The sequence below is a fragment of the Ranitomeya imitator genome, chromosome 4 (assembly GCF_032444005.1).
Source record: "Ranitomeya imitator isolate aRanImi1 chromosome 4, aRanImi1.pri, whole genome shotgun sequence".
NCBI lineage: Eukaryota > Metazoa > Chordata > Amphibia > Anura > Dendrobatidae > Ranitomeya > Ranitomeya imitator.
Genome location: NC_091285.1, coordinates 480,093,354 through 480,120,523, shown reverse-complemented (window position 1 = coordinate 480,120,523; position 27,170 = coordinate 480,093,354). Strand labels below are relative to the sequence as shown.

At 45.9% G+C, this 27,170-nt stretch overlaps 2 protein-coding genes across 4 annotated transcripts in view; one reads left to right on the top strand and one right to left on the bottom strand.

The window, feature by feature from the left end:
* Nucleotides 1–11,156: 11,156 nt before the first annotated feature.
* The window catches only part of CGNL1 (cingulin like 1), a 203,022-nt gene continuing 187,008 nt past the window's right edge, over nucleotides 11,157–27,170 (top strand). For 2 of the 3 annotated variants that reach the window (XM_069765925.1, XM_069765923.1), the window contains exon 1: nucleotides 11,157–11,254. The gene's annotated coding sequence lies outside the window, so the exon portion shown is untranslated. Of the gene's footprint in view, nucleotides 11,255–11,427; nucleotides 11,504–27,170 lie in introns of those variants that run through there. The other variant, XM_069765924.1, reaches the window with a different exon arrangement.
* LOC138674564 (hornerin-like) lies at nucleotides 13,283–19,176 on the bottom strand. The gene is made up of 2 exons (XM_069762386.1): nucleotides 19,051–19,176; nucleotides 13,283–14,872 (listed from the first exon to the last, which is right to left on the bottom strand). The coding sequence occupies exons 1-2, from the start codon at nucleotides 19,174–19,176 to the stop codon at nucleotides 13,283–13,285; spliced, it is 1,716 nt and encodes a 571-aa protein (XP_069618487.1).

The following is a 27,170-nucleotide window of genomic DNA, read 5'->3' as shown; positions in this document are numbered from 1 at the left end:
TACAAAGTTATTACCCTCACCCACAAAGCACTCCATCACTCAGCTCCACCCTACATCTCCTCCCTGGTCTCAGTCTACCACCCTACCCGTGCCCTCCGTTCTGCTAATGACCTGAGGTTAACATCCTCAATAATCAGAACCTCCCACTCCCGTCTCCAAGACTTTTCACGTGCTCCGCCAATTCTTTGGAATGCACTACCCAGGTTAATACGATTAATCCCCACAGTTAAGCGTGCCCTAAAAACGCATTGTTCAGGCTGGCCTACTGCCTCAACGCATTAACCTAACTATTCCTGTGTGACCCATCAAAGTTTTTACCATAACCAGGTTCCTCACATTATGTTCTCTTACACTTCATGCAGTTAATAGCCCTCTGTGTCTGTACTGTTACATACTTAGGCCAATACTGGTTCATGCAGTTTTACATGAACACCCGATCCTTACACTATGGCTGGTCAGAACAACGAAAGCAATTGTTACCTTCCACCTCTCGTGTTTCCCCTTTTCCTCATAGTTTGTAAGCTTACGAGCAGGGCCCTCATTCCTCTTGGTATCTGTTTTGATCTGTGTTTATTGTTATGCTGTAACTAGATGGTGGCCCGATTCTAACGCATCGGGTATTCTAGAATATGCATGTCCACGTAGTATATTGCCCAGCCACGTAGTATATTGCCCAGCCATGTAGTATATTGCACAGCCCACGTAGTATATTGCCCAGCCACGTAGTATATTGCCCAGTCACGTACTTTATTGCCCAGTCACGTAGTATATTGCCCAGTCACGTACTTTATTGCCCAGTCACGTAGTATATTGCCCAGCCACATAGTATATTGCCCAGCCACGTAGTATATTGCCCAGCCATGTAGTATATTGCCCAGTCACATACTATATTGCCCATTCACGTACTATATTGCCCAGTCACGTGGTATATTGCCCTGTCACGTACTATATTGTCCAGCCACGTAGTATATTGCCCAGCCACATAGTATATTGCCCAGTCACGTACTATATTGCCCAGTCACATAGTATATTGCCCAGTCACGTAGTATATTGCCCAGCCACATAGTATATTGCCTGTTATGATACAGTGGTCTAGGAGCAACATGGAACGAGCTCTGAAGGACGTGGTAACTGTACTGACCGCAGTCCCTAAGCTCAACACAACACTAGAAGTAGCTGTGGAATGCTCCTAACTCTCCCTAGGCATCTCGTCACAGCCTAAGAGCTAACTACCCCTAAAGAAAGAAGCAGGAAAACTATCTTGCCTCAGAGAAAATCCCCAAAGGATAGATTAGCCCCCCACAAATAATGACTGTGAGTGGAGAGGGAAAAGACATTCACAGAATGAAACCAGGATGAGCACAGGAGGCCAGTCTAGCTAAATAGATAGGACAGGATGGAATACTGTGCGGTCAGTATAAAACACTACAAAAATCCACGCAGAATTTACAAAAAATCTCCACACCTGACTAAAGGTGTGGAGGGCAAATCTGCCTCCCAGAGCTTCCAGCAAGACAGAATTAATTCACACTGATAAGCTGGACAAACATAGAAAGCACAGAATGGATAAGTCCACAATCTATGGACAGAAAAGAGCAAGCAAAAACTTAGCTTAGCTGAACTGGTCAGGATAACAGGGAACTCCAAAGAGATGTGAATCCAACCAGGAACCATTTACAAGTGGCACTGGCTGAAGAAAGAGCCAGACCTAAATAGCTGAGCAGAAGAGATGATAAGTGGAGGCAGCTGATGACAGCTAACTCCAAGGAGCAGCCATACCACTAGAAACCACAAGAGGGAGCCCAAGAGCAGAACTCACAAAAGTGCCACTTACAACCACCGGAGGGAGCCCAAGAGCGGAATTCACAACAATTGCCCAGTCACGTAGTATATTGCCCAGTCACGTAGTATATTGCACAGCCCGCGTAGTATATTGCCCAGTCACGTAGTATATTTCCCAGTCACATAGTATATTGCCCAGTCACATAGTATATTGCCCAGCCACATAGTATATTGCCCAGTCACGTAGTATATTGCCCAGTCACGTAGTATATTGCCCACTCACGTAGTATATTGCCCAGTCACATAGTATATTGCCCAGCCACATAGTATATTGCCCAGTCACATAGTATATTGCCCCGCCACATAATATATTGCCCATTCACGTAGTATATTGCCCAGTCACATAGTATATTGCCCAGTCATGTAGTATATTGCCCAGTGACGTGGTATATTGCCCAGTCACATAGTATATTGCCCAGTCACGTAATATATTGCACAGCCCACATAGTACATTGCCCAGTCACGTAGTATATTGCCCAGTCACGTAGTATATTGCCCAGTCACGTAGTATATTGCACAGCCCGCGTAGTATATTGCCCAGTCACGTAGTATATTGCACAGCCCGCGTAGTATACTGCCCAGTCTGTTATGGACCTGGTGGTTAGGAGCACCCGAAACGACCTGATGGTTAAACTCACACCGGACAAGCTCTGGGAAGTGGGAGCTCTGCTGACCGCAACCCCTAATCCTATCACACAACTAGAAATAGCCGTGGAGCGTACCTAACACGACCTACACGCCTCTTCACAGCCTAAGAGCTAACTAGCCCTAAAGATAGAAAATAAAGCCTACCTTGCCTCAGAGAAATTCCCCAAAGGAAAAGGCAGCCCCCCACATATATTGACTGTGAGTTAAGATGAAAGTCACAAACACAGAAATGAAACAGGTTTCAGCAAAGGGAGGCCAGACTTACTCAACAGACTGAGGATAGGAAAGGTATCTTTGCGGTCAGCACAAAAAACTACAAAAGACCACGTAGAGTGTGCAAAAAGACCTCCGCACCGACTCACGGTGCGGAGGTGCCACTCTGCATCCCAGAGCTTCCAGCTAGCAAAGAAAAATCATGATAGCCAACTGGACAAGGAAACAATGAACAAATAATTAACTAGCAGGGACTTAGCTTCTGCTGGAGTAGACAGGTCACCAGAAAGATCCAAGAATGAAATGAACCAGTACAAGAACATTGACAGCTGGCATGGAGTAATGATCTGAGTGGAGTTAAATAGAACAGCCAGCCAAAGAATAAACTACGTCACCTGTGGAAGGAACCTCAGAAGCAGAAGCTCCACTCACAGCCTCCAGAGGGAGTCCATGGACAGAACTCGCCGAAGTACCATTCATGACCACAGGAGGGAGTTCGAAAACAGAATTCACAACAGTACCCCCCCCTTGAGGAGGGGTCACCGAACCCTCACCAGAGCCCCCAGGCCGATCAGGATGAGCCAAATGAAAGGCACGAACTAGATCGGCAGCATGAACATCAGAGGCAAAAACCCAGGAATTATCTTCCTGACCATAACCCTTCCACTTGACCAGGTACTGGAGTTTCCGTCTCGAAATACGAGAATCCAAAATCTTCTCCACCACATACTCCAACTCCCCCTCAACTAACACCAGGGCAGGAGGATCAACGGAGGGAACCATAGGCGCCACGTATCTCCGCAATAACGACCTATGGAACACATTGGATGGCAAAAGAAGCTGGAAGGGACAAACGAAATGACACAGGATTGAGAACTTCAGAAATCTTATACGGACCAATGAAATGAGGCTTAAACTTAGGAGAGGAAACCTTCATAGGAACATGACGAGATGACAACCAAACCAAATCCACAACACGAAGTCGGGGACCAACACAGCGCCGGCGGTTAGCGAAACGTTGAGCCTTCTCCTGGGACACTGTCAAATTGTCCACCACATGAGTCCAAATCTGCTGCAACCTGTCCACCACCGTATCCACACCAGGACAGTCCGAAGGCTCAACCTGCCCTGAAGAGAAACGCGGATGGATACCAGAATTACAGAAAAAAGGCGAAACCAAAGTAGCCGAGCTGGCCCGATTATTAAGGGCGAACTCAGCCAAAGGCAAGAAGGACAACCAATCATCCTGATCAGCAGAAACAAAGCATCTCAGATATGTCTCCAAAGTCTGATTAGTTAGTTCGGTTTGGCCATTTGTCTGAGGATGGAAAGAAAGAAGAAAAAGACAAATCAATGCCCATCTTAGCACAAAAGGACCTCGAAACAAACTGGGAACCTCTGTCCGAGACGATGCTCTCCGGAATGCCATGCAAACGAACCACATGCTGGTAAAACAATGGCACCAAATCAGAGGAGGAAGGCAATTTAGACAAGGGTACCAAATGGACCATCTTAGAGAAGCGATCACAAACCACCCAAATGACCGACATCCTTTGAGAGACAGGGAGATCTGAAATAAAATCCATGGAAATATGCGTCCAGGGCCTCTTCGGGACCGGCAAGGGCAAAAGCAACCCACTGGCACGAGAACAGCAGGGCTTAGCCCGAGCACAAGTCCCACAGGACTGCACAAAAGAACGCACATCCCGTGACAAAGAAGGCCACCAAAAGGATCTAGCCACCAAATCTCTGGTACCAAAGATTCCAGGATGACCCACCAACACTGAACAATGAACCTCAGAAATAACTCTACTAGTCCATCTATCAGGGACAAACAGTTTCTCCGCTGGACAACGGTCAGGTCTATCAGCCTGAAACTTCTGCAGCACGCGCCGCAAATCAGGGGAGATGGCAGACAAAATTACCCCCTCTTTGAGAATACCCGCCGGCTCAGGAACACCCGGAGAGTCAGGCACAAAACTCCTTGACAGGGCATCAGCCTTCACATTCTTAGAGGCCGGAACGTACGAAACCACAAAATCAAAACGGGAGAAAAACAGCGACCATCGAGCCTGTCTAGGATTCAACCGTTTGGCAGACTCGAGATAAGTCAAATTCTTGTGATCCGTCAAGACCACCACGCGATGCTTGGCTCCTTCAAGCCAATGTCGCCACTCCTCGAATGCCCACTTCATGGCCAACAACTCTCGATTACCAACATCATAATTGCGCTCAGCAGGCGAGAATTTTCTAGAAAAGAAGGCACATGTTTTCATCACCGAGACATCAGAACTTCTTTGCGACAAAACAGCCCCTGCTCCAATCTCAGAAGCATCAACCTCAACCTGAAACGGGAGCGAAACATCTGGCTGACACAACACAGGGGCAGAAGAAAAACGACGCTTCAACTCCTGAAAAGCCTCTACAGCCGCCGAGGACCAGTTGACCACATCAGCACCTTTGTTGGTCAAATCAGTCAACGGTTTAGCAACACTAGAAAAATTAGCGATGAAGCGACGGTAAAAATTAGCAAAGCCCAGGAACTTCTGCAGGCTCTTCACAGATGTCGGCTGAGTCCAATCATAAAGGGCCTGAACTTTAACAGGGTCCATCTCGATAGTAGAAGGGGAAAAAATGAAACCCAAAAATGAAACCTTCCGAACCCCAAAGAGACATTTCGACCCCTTCACAAACAAGGAATTCGCACGAAGGACCTGGAACACCATTCTGACCTGCTTCACATGAGACTCCCAATCAACCGAAAAGACCAAAATATCATCCAAATATACAATCATGAATCTATCCAGGTACTCTCGGAAGATGTCATGCATAAAGGACTGAAACACAGATGGAGCATTAGAAAGCCCGAATGGCATAACCAGGTACTCAAAATGGCCCTCGGGCGTATTAAATGCCGTTTTCCATTCATCGCCCCGTTTAATTCGCACAAGATTATACGCCCCTCGAAGATCTATCTTGGTGAACCAACTAGCCGCCTTAACCCCTTCATGACCTTGGGATTTTTCATTTTTCCGTGTTCGTTTTTCACTCCCCTCCTTCCCAGAGCCATAACTTTTTTATTTTTCTGTGAATTTGGCCATGTGAGGGCTTATTTTTTGCGGGACGAGTTGTACTTTTGAACGCCATCATTGGTTTTAGCATGTCGTGTACTAGAAAACGGGAAAAAAATTCCAAGTGCGGTGAAATTGCAAAAAAAGTGCAATCCCACACTTGTTTTTTGTTTGGCTTTTTTGCTAGGTTCACTAAATGCTAAAACTGACTTGACAATATGATTCTCCAGGTCAGTACGAGTTCATAGACACCTAATATGACTAGGTTATTTTTTATCTAAGTGGTGAAAAAAAATTCCAAACTTTGCTAAAAAAAAAAAAAAAAAATTGCGCCATTTTCCGATACTCGTAGCGTCTCCATTTTTCGTGATCTGGGGTCGGTTGAGGGCTTATTTTTTGCGATGATGTTTTTAATGATAGCATTTTGGTGCAGATACGTTCTTTTGATCGCCCGTTATTGCATTATAATGCAATGTCGCGGCGACCTAAAAAACGTAATTCTGGCGTTTTGAATTTTTTTCTCGCTACGCCATTTAGCGATCAGGTTAATGCTTTTTTTTAATTGATAGATCGGGCGATTCTGAGCGCGGCGATACCAAATATGTGTAGTTTTGATTTTTTTTAATTGATTTATTTTGATTGGGGCGAAAGGGGGGTGATTTAAACTTTTATATATTTTTTTTTTTTTTCACATTTTTTGTAACTTTTTTTTTTTTTTACTTTTGCCATACTTCAATAGCCTCCATGGGAGGCTAGGAGCAGGCACAGCACGATCGCCTCTGCTACATAGCAGCGATCTGCTGATTGCTGCTATGTAGCAGAAATGGAGGTGTGCTGTGAGCGCCGACCACAGGGTGGCGCTCACAGCCACCAGTCATCAGTAACCATAGAGGTCTCAAGGACCTCTATGGTTACAATGGAGACGCATCGCCGACCCCCGATCATGTGAAGGGGGTCGGTGATGACGTCATTTCCGGCCGCCCGGCCGGATGCGGTAGTTAAATGCCGCTGTCTGCGATTGACAGCGGCATTTAACTAGTTAATAGGTGCGGGCAGATCGCGATTCTGCCCTCACCTATTGCGGGCACATGTCAGCTGTTCAAAACAGCTGACATGTCCCGGCTTTGATGCGGGCTCACCGCGGAGCCCTGCATCAAAGCAGGGGATCTGACCTTGGACGTACTATCCCGTCCGAGGTCAGATAGGGGTTAATCCGAGCATACAAATCAGACAGCAGCGGCAAAGGGTACTGAAATTTGACTGTGATCTTATTAAGAAGGCGGTAATCAATACAAGGTCTCAAAGAGCCATCCTTCGTGGCCACAAAAAAGAACCCTGCTCCCAACGGTGATGTCGATGGGCGAATATGACCTTTCTCCAAGGATTCCTTTATATAACTCCGCATAGCGGCGTGCTCTGGCACAGATAAATTAAACAGTCGGCCCTTAGGAAACTTACTACCAGGAATCAAATTAATAGCACAATCGCAATCCCTATGAGGAGGTAAGGCACCGGATTTGGGCTCTTCAAATACATCCCGGTAATCTGACAAAAACTCAGGGACTTCAGAAGGAGTGGAAGGCGAAATTGACAGCAATGGAACATCACCATGTACCCCCTGACAACCCCACCCGGACACAGACATTGATTTCCAATCCAATACTGGATTATGGACCTGTAGCCATGGCAACCCCAAAACGACCACATCATGCAGATTATGCAACACCAAAAAGCGAATATCCTCCTGATGTGCAGGAGCCATGCACATGGTCAATTGAGTCCAGTACTGAGGCTTATTCTTGGCCAGAGGCGTAGCATCAATTCCTCTCAATGGAATAGGATACTGCAAGGGCTCCAAGAAAAAACCACAGCGCCTGGCAAACTCCAAGTCCATCAAATTCAGAGCAGCGCCTGAATCCACAAATGCCATAACAGAATAGGACGACAGAGAGCAAATCAGATTAACGGACAAAAGAAATTTAGACTGTACCGTACCAATGGTGGCAGACCTAGCGAACCGCTTAGTGCACTTAGGACAATCGGAGATAGCATGAGTGGAATCACCACAGTGAAAACACAGCCCATTCCGACGTCTGTGTTCTTGCCGTTCAGCTCTGGTCAAAGTCCTATCACATTGCATAGGCTCAGGCCTATGCTCAGAGAATACCGCCAAATGGTGCACAGCTTTGCGCTCACGCAAGCGCCGATCGATCTGAATGGCCAAGGACATAGACTCATTCAGACCAGCAGGCGTGGGAAATCCCACCATGACATCCTTAAGGGCTTCAGAAAGACCCTTTCTGAAAATTGCCGCCAGGGCACACTCATTCCACTGAGTAAGCACAGACCACTTTCTAAACTTCTGACAGTACACCTCCGCTTCATCCTGACCCTGACACAAAGCCAGCAAGATTTTCTCTGCCTGATCCACTGAATTTGGTTCATCATAAAGCAATCCAAGCGCCAGAAAAAATGCATCTACATCACGCAATGCAGGATCTCCTGGCGCAAGGGAAAATGCCCAGTCTTGAGGGTCACCACGCAACAAAGAAATAATGATTTTTACTTGTTGAACGGGGTCACCAGAGGAGCGGGGTTTCAAAGCTAGAAACAGTTTACAATTATTTTTGAAATTCAGGAATTTAGATCTATCCCCAGAAAACAAATCAGGAATTGGAATTCTAGGCTCTAACATCGGATTCTGAACCACAAAATCTTGAATGTTTTGTACCCTTGCAGTGAGATGATCCACACAAGAGGACAGACCTTGAATGTCCATATCTACACCTGTGTCCTGAACCACCCAGAGGATAAGAGGAAAAGAAAGACAAAAAACACTGCAGAGAAAGAAAAAAAATGGTCTCAGAACTTCTCTTATCCCTCTATTGAGATGCATTAATACTTTGGGCCAGCTGTACTGTTATGGACCTGGTGGTTAGGAGCACCTGGAACGACCTGATGGTTAAACTCACACAGGACAAGCTCTGGGAAGTGGGAGCTCTGCTGACCGCAACCCCTAATCATATCACACAACTAGAAATAGCCGTGGAGCGTACCTAACACGACCTAGACGCCTCTTCACAGCCTAAGAGCTAACTAGACCTAAAGATAGAAAATAAAGCCTACCTTGCCTCAGAGAAATTCCCCAAAGGAAAAGGCAGCCCCCCACATATATTGACTGTGAGTTAAGATGAAAGTCACAAACACAGAAATGAAACAGGTTTCAGCAAAGGGAGGCCAGACTTACTCAACAGACTGAGGATAGGAAAGGTATCTTTGCGGTCAGCACAAAAAACTACAAAAGACCACGCAGAGTGTGCAAAAAGACCTCCGCACCGACTCACGGTGCGGAGGTGCCACTCTGCATCCCAGAGCTTCCAGCTAGCAAAGAAAAATCATGATAGCCAACTGGACAAGAAAACAATGAACAAATAATTGACTAGCAGGGACTTAGCTTCTGCTGGAGTAGACAGGTCACCAGAAAGATCCAAGAGCGAACTGAACCAGTACAAGAACATTGACAGCTGGCATGGAGTAACGATCTGAGTGGAGTTAAATAGAACAGCCAGCCAAAGAATAAACTACGTCACCTGTGGAAGGAACCTCAGAAGCAGCAGCTCCACTCACAGCCACCAGTGGGAGTCCATGGACAGAACTCGCCGAAGTACCATTCATGACCACAGGAGGGAGTTCGAAAACAGAATTCACAACACCAGTCACGTAGTATATTGCCCAGCCACATAGTATATTGCCCAATCACGTAGTATATTGCCCAGCCCCATAGTATATTGCCCAGTCACGTAGTATATTGCCCAGCCACATAGTATATTGCCCAGCCACATAGTATATTGCCCAGCCACATAGTATATTGCCCAGCCACATAGTATAATGCCCAGCCACATAGTATATTGCCCAGTCACGTAGTATATTGCCCAGCCACATAGTATATTGCCCATTCACGTAGTATATTGCCCAGTTACGTAGTATATTGCCCAGTCACGTAGTATATTGCACAGCCACGTAGTATATTGCACAGCCCGCGTAGTATAGTGCCCAGCCCGTGTAGTATATTGCCCAGTCACGTAATATATTGCACAGCCCACGTAGTATATTGCCCAGTGACGTAGTATATTGCACAGCCCACGTAATATATTGCACAGCCCACGTAGTATATTGCCCAGCCCACGTAGTATATTGCACAGCCCACGTAGTATATTGCCCAGTGACGTAGTACATTGCACAGGCCACGTAGTATATTGCCCAGCCCACGTAGTATATTGCCCAGTCACGTAGTGCATTGCACAGCCCACGTAGTATATTACACAGCCACGTAGTGTATTGCACAGCCCACGTGGTATATTTCACAGCCCATGTAGTATATTGCACAGCCCACGCAGTATATAGCAATGTGGGCATCATATCCCTGTTAAAAAAAAGAATTAAAATAAAAAATAGTTATATACTCACCTTCCGTTGGCCCCTGGATCCAGCAAGCGTTTACCGACGGTCCTCGCGCGCTCCGGTCTCAAGAGTGCATTACGGTCTCGCAAGATGATGACGTAGCGGTCTCGAGAGACCGCTGCGTCATCATCTCGTGAGATCGCAATGCATGGACCGGTCACCGGAGCGTCACGAGGAGCGGGAAAGGCGCCAGAAGGTGAGTATATGATGATTTTTTATATTATTTTTAATATTAGATCTTTTTACTATTGATGCTGCATAGGCAGAATCAATAGTAAAAAAGTTGGTCACACAGGGTTAATAGCAGCGATAATGGAGTGCGTTACACCGCGGCATAACGCGGCTCATTAGCGCTGCCATTAACCCTGTGTGAGGGCTGACTGGATGACTGGAGGGGAGTATGGAGCGGGCACTGACTGCGGGGAGGAAGGAGCCATGGTGCCGCCGGACTGCGCCCGTCGCTGATTGGTCGTGGCAATGGTCGTGGGCGTTTTGCCACGACCAATCAGCGACTTGGATTTCCATGACAGACAGAGGCCGCGACCAATGAATATCCGTGACAGAAAGACAGACGGAAGTGACCCTTAGACAACTATATAGTAGATGTATTTTGTACAAGTCCCCTCTAAAATGTAAAGTGCTGCGGAATAAGTCTGCGCTATAGAAATAAAATGATTATTGCTGTCTGTACATGTCCTCTCTGAAATGTAAAGTGCTGCCGAGTTTGTTGGCGCTATAGAAATAAAAATGATATATATACATATCTACAGCCTGCTCAGTGATGTGCACACAGCAGCATTGCCACATGGGCTCACCCTCCGGGCACTGCCTGGCACTGCCAGGACTCTGGGTGCAGGGCTGCTGATGCACAGCAGGTGGCAGTGTGGCGTGTAGCCAGATTTCGGAGTCCTCTCACAAAAGAAGGAAGGGGTGGTCACCTTGGTGAAGGAGGGAGGCCGGAGAGCAGAGCTTGGGATAAGTCTGGGATAACTCCACGGCAGAGGGACTGACTGAGGAAGGTGAGTGGCCACCATGTCCTGTCAGGTAGAGCCGCGGCCGGAGCTGAGGATGGAGGCGCGCACTGCGGAGGAGCCGGGGAACTTGGCGGCCGGACGCTGCCGGCACAGCTGTGCGCTGGGAGGGAGTCTCACCTGTGCGGCCCCCTGCAGGGCTGCGCTCCATGGAGTGACCTTGTGCGCTGGCTGTGTGCTTACTGACCTGTACTGAGGGACTCCACTCCCTGCCAGTGCACCAGATGGGAGTTGTAGGTGAGGGACAGGTGATGCTAGTAGGTGAAGCCAGTCATACAGGAGGGTAAGTGATGCCATCACTGGTCGCCCACCATTATTATGGTACTGATACAATGAGCGCCATATCCAGTGTAACTGTGATGGGGCAACAAAAATCGTATTTTTCGCGAATTGCAGATTTCCTGTTGGTCGTCGTCCGATCCCCTGCTGCCTACAGCAATTTTTTTTGGGGGGACACAATCAATCATACAAGCCCCCTCCCAGGTGTTACACGTGACTGTAAGTAACGGGCGACTTCCTATGTCCGTGGCCGCTTGTCGCGGGCGAGTTATCTGCCAGTGTAAAAGTGTCCATATGTGATAGTCACACACAGCAGATTTGTTGTTACGACTGCCCCGTGCACAGAAACCAAGAAACCATCCCATTCAGGCGAAGTTCACACAATCAGCTTGGAAAAAACAAAAAAAACTTTTCATCCCAAATCTCGATGACATTTGCGCACTCGTAGACTTGAATACCTGAGCCTCATCTGCCATATGGAAGAAACCAGTGCACGCGCCAATATTTCAGTCACGCACAGATTTGCGCACATTCAGTGTCTGTGTCAGATTTTTTTTGAATGCAATGATTCTGTCTTGTGTGAACATGTCCCTATTACTTAAATCCCCAATCCGGATCCACAGAAATGTGGCAGCGTAAAGGTGATTCTGTGTCACGTGAGTCTTTGGGAAATGTCACGAGATATTGTGATAAGGATTTTTATTGACATTAAAGAACAGAATTTTACTATTGGGAGACAACTTTTTGTCTTTAAAATATTATTTTTTTTCTTTTTAAATTTTTTTTTTTTTTTTTTTTTTTTTATACAGGCTCCTTGTTTTGTTGCACATACAACATTTATATGGTCTGTGGTCATAAATCTGTAGAGAGGAGCTCAGAAAAATGTCACGTTCACACTATCAGTATTTGGCCAGTATTTCACATCAGTATTTGTAAGCCAAAGCCAGGATTTGAGAAAAATGCAGAAGTGGTGACGTGTTTCTATTAGACTTTTCCTCGGATTGTCCCACTCCTGAATTTATCTTGCAAATACTGATGTGAAATACTGACCAAAGAACTAAATAGCTAAAAACTAATCAGAATGAGCTCACTGATAGATTCTCAGTTGAATCATTCTTCAGCCAGCTTTACACAGTGCAACAAAGAGGCTTTAGAAGGCAAAAAGTGTTACATGTTTAATTACACCAAATAATAAATATTTTTTTGCCCCAAATGCATGCGTAATAATAATAAAAAAACATTCTCCCCAGACCCCTTTAACTCCTTTTGTATGAAGCGCTCTAATGCTACTGTACATGTTGCTAAAGGGATGGCAAGTTACCGGCAATGATAGCTGACTGAATTAAAAAAATAAATAAATAACTGGCTGTTTTCCAGGGTATCTTCACTTTAAGGTTGGGTTGTCCAAGTTCCCCCTTTAATTATTACTGACCAGTGACTGTACTTGTGATCAAGGTCAGTATCTTACTACTCCTGTCACTATTATGGATCACCCATAGGGCGAGACCGTACCCCATGTGTCAGGCAAGATGCCATACGGTCTTTTTGCCCATCTTCTGTCTAGTATGTATGCACGGCCTGGAAACATTGCAATGTTTGGTGGAGAAGTTATTCATTATTATTGATGGAAGCAAACTGTTCGGCAAACCATGCTGAAATTGCCTTTAACGTGGTAGCAGAATTTTAAGAAATTGGGAAATTGAGAAAAATGTAATCGATAATTACATTTTGGTCGTGTTATGTTGCATTGGATGTCTCTGATAGAAGTGTATAGGAGTCTGCCTTATCCACATGTCCACTGCCGTGCCCTCCTGGCCTTTCTGCCTCTTTCACGTGTCCACTGCCGTGCCCTCCTGGCCTTTCTGCCTCTTTCACGTGTCCACTGCCGTGCCCTCCTGGCCTTTCTGCCTCTTTCACGTGTCCACTGCCGTGCCCTCCTGGCCTTTCTGCCTCTTTCACGTGTCCACTGCCGTGCCCTCCTGGCCTTTCTGCCTCTTTCACGTGTCCACTGCCGTGCCCTCCTGGCCTTTCTGCCTCTTTCACGTGTCCACTGCCGTGCCCTCCTGGCCTTTCTGCCTCTTTCACGTGTCCACTGCCGTGCCCTCCTGGCCTTTCTGCCTCTTTCACGTGTCCACTGCCGTGCCCTCCTGGCCTTTCTGCCTCTTTCACGTGTCCACTGCCGTGCCCTCCTGGCCTTTCTGCCTCTTTCTCGTGTCCACTGCCGTGCCCTCCTGGCCTTTCTGCCTCTTTCTCGTGTCTATTGCCGTGCCCTCCTGGCCTTTCTGCTTCTTTCTCGTGTCCACTGCCGTGCCCTCCTGGCCTTTCTGCTTCTTTCTCGTGTCTATTGCCGTGCCCTCCTGGCCTTTCTGCTTCTTTCTCGTGTCCACTGCCGTGCCCTCCTGGCCTTTCTGCTTCTTTCTCGTGTCCACTGCCGTGCCCTCCTGGCCTTTCTGCCGCTTTCACGTGTCCACTGCCGTGCCCTCCTGGCCTTTTTGCTTCTTTCTCGTGTCCACTGCCGTGCCCTCCTGGCCTTTCTGCTTCTTTCTCGTGTCCACTGCCGTGCCCTCCTGGCCTTTCTGCTTCTTTCTCGTGTCTATTGCCGTGCCCTCCTGGCCTTTCTGCTTCTTTCTCGTGTCCACTGCCGTGCCCTCCTGGCCTTTCTGCTTCTTTCTCGTGTCCACTGCCGTGCCCTCCTGGCCTTTCTGCTGCTTTCTCGTGTCCACTTCCGTGCCCTCCTGGCCTTTCTGCCGCTTTCACGTGTCCACTGCCGTGCCCTCCTGGCCTTTCTGCTTCTTTCTCGTGTCCACTGCCGTGCCCTCCTGGCCTTTCTGCTTCTTTCTCGTGTCCACTGCCGTGCCCTCCTGGCCTTTCTGCTTCTTTCTCGTGTCTACTGCCGTGCCCTCCTGGCCTTTCTGCCGCTTTCTCGTGTCCACTGCCGTGCCCTCCTGGCCTTTCTGCCGCTTTCTCGTGTCCACTGCCGTGCCCTCCTGGCCTTTCTGCTTCTTTCTCGTGTCCACTGCCGTGCCCTCCTGGCCTTTCTGCCGCTTTCTCGTGTCCACTGCCGTGCCCTCCTGGCCTTTCTGCCTCTTTCTCGTGTCCACTGCCGGGCCCTCCTGGCCTTTCTGCCTCTTTCACGTGTCCACTGCCGGGCCCTCCTGACCTTTCTGCTTCATTCTCGTGTCTATTGCCGTGCCCTCCTGGCCTTTCTGCTTCTTTCACGTGTCCACTTCCGTGCCCTCCTGGCCTTTCTGCCGCTTTCTCGTGTCCACTGCCGTGCCCTCCTGGCTTTTCTGCTTCTTTCTCATGTCCATTGCCGTGCCCTCCTGGCTATTCTGCCACTTTCACATATGTTCCACTGATGTTTGAGTACAGTCACTGTCTCCTTGACATTGAAATTGGCTGTAAAACCCAATTGACCTTTTGAGATTGTCTTTTTCTGACAGACCTCGTAGATCCTATGCTGGAAGATCACATATTTTACTGTCTGTATGTGTTCTTTGTAGGTTCTGTTCACACATTGGCATTAAAATTTGATGTATATTTCCCTGGCAGAAATCTATGGCAATATGCACATGTTGAGTAAATGGATGCAGAAATTTCTGCACCATTCTTGCATCTCTTGGCAGATTTGAGTGAAGTTGGTGGTGAAAAATGCAGGGCAAAAATACACCGAGAATTGACATACTGCAGATTATTTTCTACACCAAATCTGTAAGTCAAAACTAAGCAACGTGTGCATGACACTTCAGGTTTCTCATTCACTTTGCTGGCATCGGGATTGCTTCAGGTTTTGGTAACAAATCCACGCAGCAGAAACGCATCGTGTGCACATGGCCTAAGGCTGATGACCACAGGTTTCTGCTGGGATGTGCAGCAGATCTCCATTGTGGATCAACTTCAGTGTCAATTAGTGGCAGGGAACATTTTTGGTGTTAGCGTCCTTCATGCTCATCCAGCGGACGGCTATCTCTCGTGGCTCGCACAATGTCTAATGTGTATGGAGGCCTTTCAGAAAAAAAAATGTCCACATTAATACAAATCCTTATTTATTACTTCATGGTGTTTTGATTGTTCCACTCCAACACTCCATAAACTGCTTCCTGGTCTCCAGAGGGAGAGGAAACACATGGCGATGTTAACCTGGTTATTCTGATATTAGTTGTTTTATTGGCCTAAAAGGAAGGTTTATTGTGTGCGCCAGATTCATCAACAAGGCATGTCTATCGATGAACATAAGAAAGGGGGAAAGCAATGTCAGGTCTTGGTGGAGAAGTGACGGAAATCGTTCCTCGCACTCGGTGCACAGTTTTGACTTGGAAAAAATGTCATAGTGGCTTTATAAATGGCGTTCTGACAGAGCACAAGGCTTGAATTTTATAAAATACCAATCACTTGAGGGTATCACTTGGCCATTCTTGTATTTTACCTTTAAAAGGTTAAAAAAAAACCATGTGAATAAAAACTGTACCTCCTGTATTTCAGGCAAAAAAAAAAAAGTCACATGGTCCATTGGCTGCCAAGAAGTCCGATCACAATCCTGCATCATTCCAGTTGCTGCAAAACTAAATCTCTTAGGAAGCTGTTAGGGCATGTTGGGAGTTGTAGTTTCACCACAAGTTGCCAACTCCTGATCTTCTGTTGTAGTTATTTTGCCCTTGGAGGCTCTCTGTAGTAACGTACCACAACTCATTGTTAGGGTGGCATAAAACATTATATATATATATATATATATATATATATATATATATATATATATATATATATATATATATTATACACAGTGCCTACAAGTAGTATTCAACCCCCTGCAGATTTAGCAGGTTTACACATTTGGAATTAACTTGGCATTGTGACATTTGGACTGTAGATCAGCCTGGAAGTGTGAAATGCACTGCAGCAAAAAAGAATGTTATTTCTTTGTTTATTTTTTTTTTTAAATTGTGAAAAATCCTTTCAGAGGGTCATTTATTATTCAACCCCTCAACCCACCAGAATTCTGTTTGGTTCCCCTAAAGTATTAAGAAGTAGTTCAGGCACAAAGAACAATGAGCTTCACATGTTTGGATTAATTATCTCTTTTTCCAGCCTTTTCTGACTATTTAAGACCCTCCCCAAACTTGTGAACAGTACTCATACATGGTCAACATGGGAAAGACAAAGGAGCATTCCAAGGCCATCAGAGACAAGGTCGTGGAGGGTCACAAGGCTGGCAAGGGGTACAAAACCCTTTCCAAGGAGTTGGGCCTACCTGTCTCCTCTGTTGGGAGCATCATCCGGAAGTGGAAGGCTTATGGAACTACTGTTAGCCTTCCACGGCCTGGACAGCCTTTGAAAGTTTCCTCCAATGCCGAGGCCAGGCTTGTCCGAAGAGTCAAGGCTAACCCAAGGACAACAAGGAAGGAGCTCCGGGAAGATCTCATGGCAGTGGGGACATTGGTTTCAGTCAATACCATAAGTAACGTACTCCACCGCAATGGTCTCCGTTCCAGATGAGCCGGAAGGTACCTTTTACTTTCAAAGCGTCATGTCAAGGCTCGTCTACAGTTTGCTCATGATCACTTGGAGGACTCTGAGACTGACTGGTTCAAGGTTCTCTGGTCTGATGAGACCAAGATCGAGATCTTTGGTGCCAACCACACACGTGACGTTTGAAGACTGGATGGCACTGCATACGACCCCAAGAATACCATCCCTACAGTCAAGCATGGTGGTGGCAGCATCATGCTGTGGGGCTATTTCTCAGCCAAGGGGCCTGGCCATCTGGTCCGCATCCATGGGAAGATGGATAGCACGGCCTACCTGGAGATTTTGGCCAAGAACCTCCGCTCCTCCATCAAGGATCTTAAGATGGGTCGTCATTTCATCTTCCAACAAGACAACGACCCAAAGCACACAGCCAAGAAAACCAAGGCCTGGTTCAAGAGGCAAAAAATCAAGGTGTTGCAGTGGTCTAGTCCGTCTCCTGACCTTAACCCAATTGAAAACTTGTGGAAGGAGCTCAAGATTAAAGTCCACATGAGACACCCAAAGAACCTAGATAACTTGGAGAAGATCTGCATGGAGGAATGGGCCAAGATAACTCCAGAGACCTGTGGCGGCCTGATCAGGTCTTATAAAAGACGATTATTAGCTGTAATTGCAAACAAAGGTTATTCCACAAAATATTAAACCTAGGGGTTGAATAATAATTGACCCACACTTTTATGTTTAAAATTTATAAAAATTTAACTGAGCAACAAAACTTTTTGGTTTGTAAGATTTATGCATCTGTTAATAAATCCTGCTCTTGTTTGAAGGCTCTAACTTATTTGCATCTTATTAAACCTGCTAAATCTGCAGGGGGTTGAATACTACTTGTAGGCACTGTATATATATAATATATAATATATATATAATTAGAGCTCTGCTGAGTTCTGGATGTGCTGCATTCGCCCCCTGAGATCTGCTCTTGCTGAATGCATTTCTATTGAAAATTCTTAAAAATTTGAGTATATTATTACCTAATTTAAAGTGAAATTCCCATTGTAATTATTCATTATGAGTAATTAGTCCGCTGCACTGTTTGGTAAACAGACACAAGTATTTAGCGATGGTCCCATTCCACTAGGCACAATGCCAAGTCTGACCAATTACATTCATGCACATTCAGTAATTCCATTCCCATAGCAAACTCTGCTCTAATTCTTCTGTTTATTTTTTTGTTCTTCAGTGGATTATTTCATTTTTTTCCCTTTTTTAAAAATATAAGAGGTAAATGGTTATGGAAGGACCAAAGGCTTGTACTATTTTTACATAAGTGCCACCAAATGTCTTCTGTAGTATGTGCCACGTATCCCTATTTTTTGCTTATCTGTTGTTACCAGTTGTTTTTTTTGTTTTTTATTTTTGGGGTAAGGACCCATTCCACACACTGATTATCACAGTAGATCATTAGCATGTTTGTGGGATAGTAAGCTGTCACCAGCACAGTACATGGAAAGCTGTCATTAGCTAAACTTCCAATTAAATACGAAACCTGTCAGCAATCTGAATAGATTTTCCCCTTATGATTGCTGTGTCTGCGCTGTTGCTCCATAGCTAAAGTGGCATCCTTAGACAATACCCATTTTCAACAGGGTTGGGGATGGTACTGAGCTTCCCAATAACATTCTTTGCATTCCTGAACTTTGGGCACCTTCTGAATTCCCCCCTCGTGTGTCATGAATGAGTTTATTCCTGGGGAGAAGGATGGGTGTGATTATTAGTATATGGAAAAAAATGTCATGTGATGCAGAATACTTGATTTGCGTTACTTAGATCAGTTTAGTTATGCTCGGATATGAAAGAACAAGCCGGTTTTCACATCATTCAGTTCTAAACAAACTAAATAGTAACTTTTGAAAAATTAAACCTTTTCTCTGACATAGTAATAGTTCACTCACTAGTATTGAAGTTGTCTACTACTTGGATAACTCCTTATCATACCCCACGCTTGGCCCCTATAAAAAAATAAAGCTTATACTCGCCTTCTGTGCTGGCGCCGTTCCTGCGGTGTCGGCACTCGTTGCGCTGGTGACACTGTCCCCGTCATTAGAAAAATTGAACTTGAAGAAAACGTCCAAGCTGCAGCTGATTTCTGACTTCCTCTTCATGTTCAATTTGTCTAAAGACGGGGACAGTGCCGTGAATAGGAGGCAGATGTGTAGTACCCTGTCGCGGCCACTATCGGAAGATGGAGTAGCTCTGCGGTCCGATAGTTCCCGCTGCCGACACCGAGAACAGCTGATCGGCGGGGCTGCTGGGTGTCGGACCCCAACCGATCAGACAAATCTTAAGGATAGGTCATCAATGAAAACTTAGTGGGCAATCTCTAATCATAAGTGAACCCACCAGTGTGCCCTTGGGAGTGTGTAAGGTAAAAAATACACATATGGATAATATAATCCATGCAGATGACGCTCTTGGTCTGCACTGCAAGCCAGCATTACTACCCAGAGGACCAGTGTCGCTTTTTTTTTTTTTTTTTGCACTGATCCATATTTTTCTACAATTTCAGGAACCAGTTTATATTTTTTCCACCATAATATAGTGGCTCAGTAGTAAAGATACGTTCACTGTAGCATGTTGTGAATTATCATGGCATCTGTTGAAGGTTCAGTCAGTAAAAGTAAGGGAACCAATAATTTCTCAACATAGATTACATGTCAGTATAAATACATCTGTGGGTCCCTTGGCCTCTTTCTGCAGGACTAGGTAAGCCGAGTATGAGCTCCAGATATCCTCAGTATTGCAGTCTGGATCACAACCGTGCATGTTTCCTTCAGGATCATACCTAACTGATCCAGATGTCTGTACAACCATTTTCTCATTGGGATCCTTAGTCTACACTCGCTGGGGACTACTTGGGGCTTGGTCAGGCTTCCCAGTTCAAAGTCAGTGTCATTGTTCCCTGTCAGTGAATTTACACACAGAGACCTTCATTCATTGGGAAGAAAAGAGGCCAAGACCCCCAGAACCTTTAGTAAATCAGTTTCTTTTCTTTCCCTGACTATGAAATGTGTTTGCTGCTTCTTAGCAAGACACTCAGGTCATTGTGGAGAATATATTAATGCATATGGAGCGCCCGCTAGAGCCATGGGGTACTCGGGCCGTGTCCGGTGGTCATTAAAGAGGTAGTCACGGTAGCGGTGACCCGGTCCGTGGCCCTGGACGTCAAAGTTAAAGGGAAGGTCTTTAAAGGGTTTGTTTTGAAAGAAACTAAAGAATGTTCATGATGACACCCATGGTATTCGGTCAGGGCTGACCGCTGCTTAAAGGGGTCCACTGGGGATGATATTGGAGCAGGGATGGTATGGCTTCCCACAGGTGAAGTTTAGTCCCCAGGGATTCTGGTGTAGTGTGCAAAGACGATAGATGGTGTAGTGCCAGAAAGAATTGAAGGACACCAGGTTGCAGTCTCTTTACCTTTTACTGATGAAGTTCCAGTACACATGTTACAGGTGGTCCTTGGAATCCAGGCAGCCTGGAAGCGATTTGGAATCCCCTTAGCCAGGTGGGATTGGAAGGCTTCCTTGCTGCGCTGTAATGTGCGTCCCTTGCTGCTTGAGGCTTCTCACAAGGTCCTCTCTCTCTCTGTCCTAGGACAGTACCCGCATGGCAGGCAACGCAAGCCATTCTACAGGTGTTTATACTTGCGGTGACTCTGGGCTCTATATGCTGCTGCGCCTTCGGGTGTGGTTGTGGACAGGCCACTTGAAATCCGCTGCCCTCCGGTTTCTGCTGTGGGGCATACAGTCCCACACAGCCTCAGACTCCCAGTGTCCGGTCCCTGTGCTTCAGCATGGAGGGAGCTCAGTCGCAGCTCCCCTCCAGCTCCTCACTTCTCCTGTGCTCCTTCTCCCCTCACACTCTCCTACAGACTGAACTAACTCCTTCAAGCCAGAACATATATAGGGAAGCTCCCCTTAAACCGGGTCTAGAGGTCCCCCTTCTGGCCCGGAGTCAGAACATGTTGCATGTGTTACCTGTTAAAGGGATGCTTATCGCTTCCAGGCATGACATCATCCACCCTGAGAGGAAGGCAATACCACTGTGGTACCCGGACTCATGGGGTGCCACACATAGTTATCATCATGATATGGTAAAAGTTAAAATCTGGCATCTACTTTGAAGAGGGCTTAGCATGACTTCTTGGTGCAGATTCATTTAATGATCTGGCTCCTGACAACGTATTGCTATTCATTAAAGGAAATTTATCACCAGATTTTTGGTACCAAAACTGAGCGCAGCATGATGTAGGAACAGTGTTGTGAATTCTGCTTTTGGGCTCCCTCCGGTGGTTGTAGGTGGTAATGCAGTTGTCCCAGGGCTGCAGTCATGGTCAGGTGTTTCTGCTGATTGCAATTCTGACTGGGGTATTTAGGTTTGCAGGATTCATTAGTCCTTGCCAATTGTCAATAGTTCTTGGGAGGTGTTGGACCTCTGTCTGGTTTCTCCTGCTTAGCTGCAAATTCAGCAAAGATAAGTGTCTGGTTTTTTTTCTATGGCACACATGCTGTGTGCTGGATTTTTGATTGTATTTCTGCTCTGTGTGTAGGATTCTCTGGAGATGCAGATATACGTTCCACGTCTTTAGTTAGATGGAGGAATTTTTTGTATAATCTGCTGTGGATATTTTTGGAAGGGTTTTAATACTGACCGCACAGAACTCTGTCCTATCCTTTCCTATTTTAGCTAGATTGGCCTCTTTTGCTAAATCCTGTTTTCTGCCTACGTGTGTCTTTCCTCTCCTGCTCACAGTCAATATTCGTGGGGGGCTGCCTATCCTTTGGGGTTCTGCTCTGAGGCAAGATAGTATTCCTATTTCCATCTATAGGGGTATTTAGTTCTCCGGCTGTGACGAGGTGTCTAGGGTTTGTTAGGCACACCCCACGGCTACTTCTAGTTGCGGTGTCAGATCAGGATTTGCGGTCAGTACAGTTACCACCTACTCCAGTGAAAGTTATTCATGCGGCTCCAAGGTCACCGGATCATAACAAACAGAGACCCTGATTCCAACGATGTGTCACTTGCTGGGCTGTTGGCAGCAGTTTTGATAAGCTCACTGCTTTCTCCACTGCAGATCTGCCAGTTCTTTGAATGCTGAGCTCTGTATAATCCCACCGACACCACTGATTGACAGCTCTCTGGGTACACTGTTTAGAGGCAGCTGCCAATCAGTGGTGTCGGGCGGGATTATACAGAGCTCATGAATATGGAGCACCACATGGCAGCAGGGTTACTAGTCTTCTAGTGATAGTCACTTATGTCAGGATATTTTCAAGACTACAGCAAGCAGCTCAGTTAAGTGACACATTGCTGGAATCGAGATATCTATCTCTACATCTTGCTGCTATCTGATTAGCAAAAACCTGGTGACAGATTCCCTTTAAGGTTCCTGAATTTAGATGTCTAAATTATACTGTAATTGTTAGTTATCTTATGGTTGTGTATGCAAATGTGAGGTTTGACAGGTCTTTCTCTCATTATGTGAAGTCTCTGTCCAGTATATGATATATCGTATATAGTCGAGTATAAGCCGACCCGAGTATAAGCCAAGACCCCTAATTTTGCCACAAAAAAAATGGGAAAACTTAATGACTCGAGTATAAGCCTAAGGTGGGAAATGCAGCAGCTACTGGTAAATTTCAAAAATAAAAATGGATACCAATAAAAGTAAAATTAATTGAGACATCAGTAGGTTAAGTGTCTTTGAATATCCATATTGAATCAGGAGCCCCATAAGATGCTCCATACAAAATATGCCCCGTATAATGCTCCATACAGTTCACGATGGGCCCCATATGATGGGCCCCATATAATGCTCCATACAAAATACACTCCATATAATGCTCCATAAAGTTTATGATGGGCCCCATAAGATGCACCATACAAAAATATGCCCCATATAATGCTGCACAAAGGTTGATTATGGCCCCATAAGATGCTCCATACAGACATTTGCCCCATATAATGCTGCATAAAAGTTTATTATGGCCCCATATGATGCTCCATGGAAACATTTGTCCCATATGCTGCTACTGCTGCGATTTAAAAAAAAAAAAAAAAAAAAAAAAAAATGACATGCCTCTTGTCCTGAGCAGGCGGGGACACCGGCTCTTGTGATATTCACTTGTCCCCGTTCCACCGCCGCATATGCCTGTGTCTTCCGACTCTCTGCAGTGACTGTTCAGGCAGAGGGCGGCGCGCACACTAAACACGTCATCGCGCCCTCTGACCTGAACATCACAACCAGAGGACGCGGAAGACGGAGCGGTGCGCGGCGGTGGAACGGGGACAGGTGAATATCGCAATGCTCACCCTCCCTCCGTTATACTCACCCTCCCGGCACGGTCCCTGGCAGCTTCTCCGATGCGATGGTCTCTCCGGCGCCGGCAACTTGTTCCTGTGTTCAGCGGTTACTGGTACCACTCATTAAAGTAATGAATTTGCGCTCCACCCCTGAGGTAGTGGAATCATGTCCATATTCATTACTTTAATGAGCGGTACCACGTGACCGCTGAACACAGAAAGAGCTGCCGGTGCCTGGAGAGACCATCGGAGAAGCAGGGACATGCAGAGAGGTGCCGGGAGCAGGTGAGTATGATGTGACAGAGAGCTGGACCGGGGGGAGAGGGGAGACAGACCGGTGGGGGTGACTCGACTATAAGCCGAGAGGGGCACTTTCAGCCTAAAAAAAAATGGGCTGAAAATCTCGGCTTATACTCAAGTATAAATGGATATTTTTTATTCTCTCCTTTGACTTCATATGGAACAGTTGCTGCTAAATCTGTTTAATACAGTGCTGTAATGCCATACAGGCGCTGTGCATCTTATCTACAGTGTCCAGGGGGTCTTTAACCCCTTTCCGACCAGATGTATTTTTGGTTTTGCATTTTCATTTTTTGCTCCCCTTCTTCCCAGAGCCATAAGGTATGATTTTTTTTATTTTTTTTTAATATTTTTATTTGTTGGTCAAAATGGCCATGTGAGGGCTTGGTTTTTTGCGGGACGAATTGTACTTTTGAACAACTCGATTTTACCATGTTGTATGCTAGAAAACGGGAAAAAATTCTAAGTGCAGTGAAATTGCAAAAAAAGTGCAATCCCACATTTGTTTTGTCTTTTTTTTTTTTTTTTTTTTTACTAGGTTCACTAAATGCTAAAACTTGCCTGCCATTATGATTCTCCAGATCATTACAGGTTCATAGACGCCAAACATGACTAGGTTTTTTTTTTTATCTTAGTGGTGAAAAAAAAAAATCCAAACTTCCAAAAAAGAAAAAAAATTGCGCCAATTAACGACACCCATAGAGTCTCCATTTGTCATGATCCTGGGTCAGGTGAGGGCTTATTTTTTTGTGTGCCGAGCTGACGTTTTTAATTATACCATTTTGGTGCAGATACGATCTTTTGATCGCCCGTTATTGCATTTTAATGCAAAACCAAAATTATATATATATATATATATATATATATATATATATATATATATATATATTTTATTTTTGTATTTATTTTTTTTCCCAAACTTTTGGCTTGCTTCAATAGTCTCCATGGGAGACTAGAACCTGCCATAGCCTGATCGGCTCCATATAGGCGATAATCAGATATATAATATATATTATATACTTACTACGAGCGCCGGCCACTGGGCAGCGCTCACAGCAAGCCGGCAGTGAGAATCCTTGACCCACAATCATGTGACGGGGTCACCGGTGGGCGGATTTCTGGCGCGATTGCCGGAAGCGCTTGTTAAATGCCGCTGTCAGTTTGACAGCGGCATTCAACGGGTTAATAGCCGCGGGTGGATCATAATTCCACCCGCGGCTATTACGGGCACATGTCAGCTGTTCAAATCAGCTGACGTGTTCCTGGAAAGATGTGGGCTCATCGCCGGAGCCGACATCAAAGGGAAGGTGTCCGACGTGGGACTATTATGCCCAACGTTGGAAAGAGGTTAATATATGTTTATGCTTTTGGGGAATTCATAAAGACTTGTCTGGTGCATGCCTGTTTAAAGTGGTTCTCTGAGAATGAGATAAAATGGTGTCCCTGATGTAATTCAAACTGCAGCCCATCCTAGTCATGCGTCAGTGCGGGGAAAAAGACTGAAGACCTACAGCTCCCTGAGACCTGCGTCTCAACTGATGAGCTGTATCACACATTCCTCAGTCAGCAGCTGGTAACATGGCTGACATATGTGAAAAAAATATATATATCTCTTTCCGTGAGCACAAAGGGGGATATCTCTAGCTTCATCCTTCTTAGGCCATGTTCACACAGTGCGTTTTTTACTGCGGAACCGCAGCGGTTTTGACGCTGCGGTTCCGCAGCTGTTTTCCATGCAGGGTACATAACAATGTAACCCTATGGAAAACAGTCACTGCTGTGCACATGATCCGTAATTTCGTTTAAAAAGCCGCGCAGAATAGCTGCGGCAAAAAAGAAGGAGCATGTCACTACTTTTTCCTGAACCGCAGCGGTTCTGCACCCATAGACCTCCATTGTGAGGTCAAAATCGCAGTAAAACCCGCAGATCAAAAATATATCTGCGGGTTTTACTGCGATTTGATGTGCAGAACCGCTGCAGCAGGAAGTGCGGGGGAGCGGGCGGAAGTGCATGGGCGGAGTGTGGCTGCCCCCCCCGTGCTCCGATGCCCCCCCCCCCGTGCTCCGATGCCCCCCCTCCGTGCTCCGATGCCCCCCCCCAGTGCTCCGATGCCCCCCCCGTGCCCTAATCTCCCCCCCTTATACTTACCCGGCGTCCCGGTGTCCGTCCGGCCGTCTTCTCCCTGGGCGCCGCCATCTTGCAAAATGGCGGGCGCATGCGCAGTGCGCCCGCCGAATCTGCCGGCCGGCAGATTCGCTCCAAAGTGCATTTTGATCACTGAGATATAACCTATCTCAGTGATCAAAATAAAAAAATAGTAAATGACACCCCCCCCACTTTGTCACCCCCATTGGTAGGGACAATAAAAAAATTAAGAATTTTTTTTTTTTTTTTTCACTAAGGTTAGAATAGGGTTAGGGGTAGGGGTAGGGTTAGGGGTAGGGTTAGGGTATTTTCAGCCATTTTAGCCCTAAAAAGCTTCCTAGGAAACACACATTGTCTCTGCATAGAAAACTGCATAAAAAAACGCATCAAAAAACGCATCAAAAAACGACAAAAAAAGGACCAAAAAAAGGACCTGCGTTTTCTGCCAAGAGCTGCAGTTTTTTAAAAAAACTGTCCTGAAAAAAAAAGGATGGAAATCCTGAACGTGTGAACATACCCTTAATGTTTTTGTTTTCCAATTGGGTGCAGTTAGTCTCTGTGAACTGCTATAAAGCTGTCAGACTGACAGCAGAGGAGGAGGATGAAGTTGGAGAGATCTCCTCGCCTAGCACAATGTGGGTAATGCATACTGTATTTCTTCACACATTACAGCTGTTCTCCTGGCCATCGACTGAGGTATGTGTGATACAGCTCCTGTCAGTTGAGTCTCAGGTGCTGCATGTCTTCAATGTACAGCTCGTACTAATACGTGCCTAGGATGGGCTGCAGTTTGAATAATATTAGGAATGCCATTTTTTCCCATTGCTCTTTTTTTCCCTCTGTTTTTGGTTTCTGATTTAAAGTGTTCAAAGCTATTTTTTTTTCTTCCTCTTTCCCACTGTTTTATGGCCTTGTTCAGCATTGGTTGGTTACCCTGCATAGTAACGCCTGCTAGGGCCTTATGCTAATTGGTTAATTGCTGATTGTGGCCATTTGGTTCCTGAAACTAGCAGTCATTTCATTTCATATATATTTAGTCTGGCTGGGATAGCACGCACACGGGGTCGCATGTGCAACAGATATTAAGTGCAACAGGATCAATTGCTTGGCAGTTAGACAATGGCAGTTGGACAGGGCAGGAGACAGGTAAGGTGCATAAGTTTTTCAAACAATCATGCTTCTTGGTCAGTCATACTACATTATGCATTGATCATATCAATCTGCTTCTTATTTCTTTTTACTTCTGCTTTCTCACAACTCGCCCGCCCTCTAACACATTCTGGTCACTCTCTCTATATCCACCCCTCCCTTCTCCCCTCTCCCATGTATAACTCTGAGGCTCTACTGACA

Coding starts and splice junctions, on each gene's coding strand:
- LOC138674564 (XM_069762386.1), bottom strand. CDS start 19,176: ATGAAGAGGAAGTCAGAAATCAGCTGCAGCTTGGACGTTTTCTTCAAG. Junction 14,873..19,050: donor GAACGGCGCCAGCACAGAAG/GCGAGTATAAGC, acceptor GTGGCAGAATAG/CCAGGAGGGCACGGCAATGG.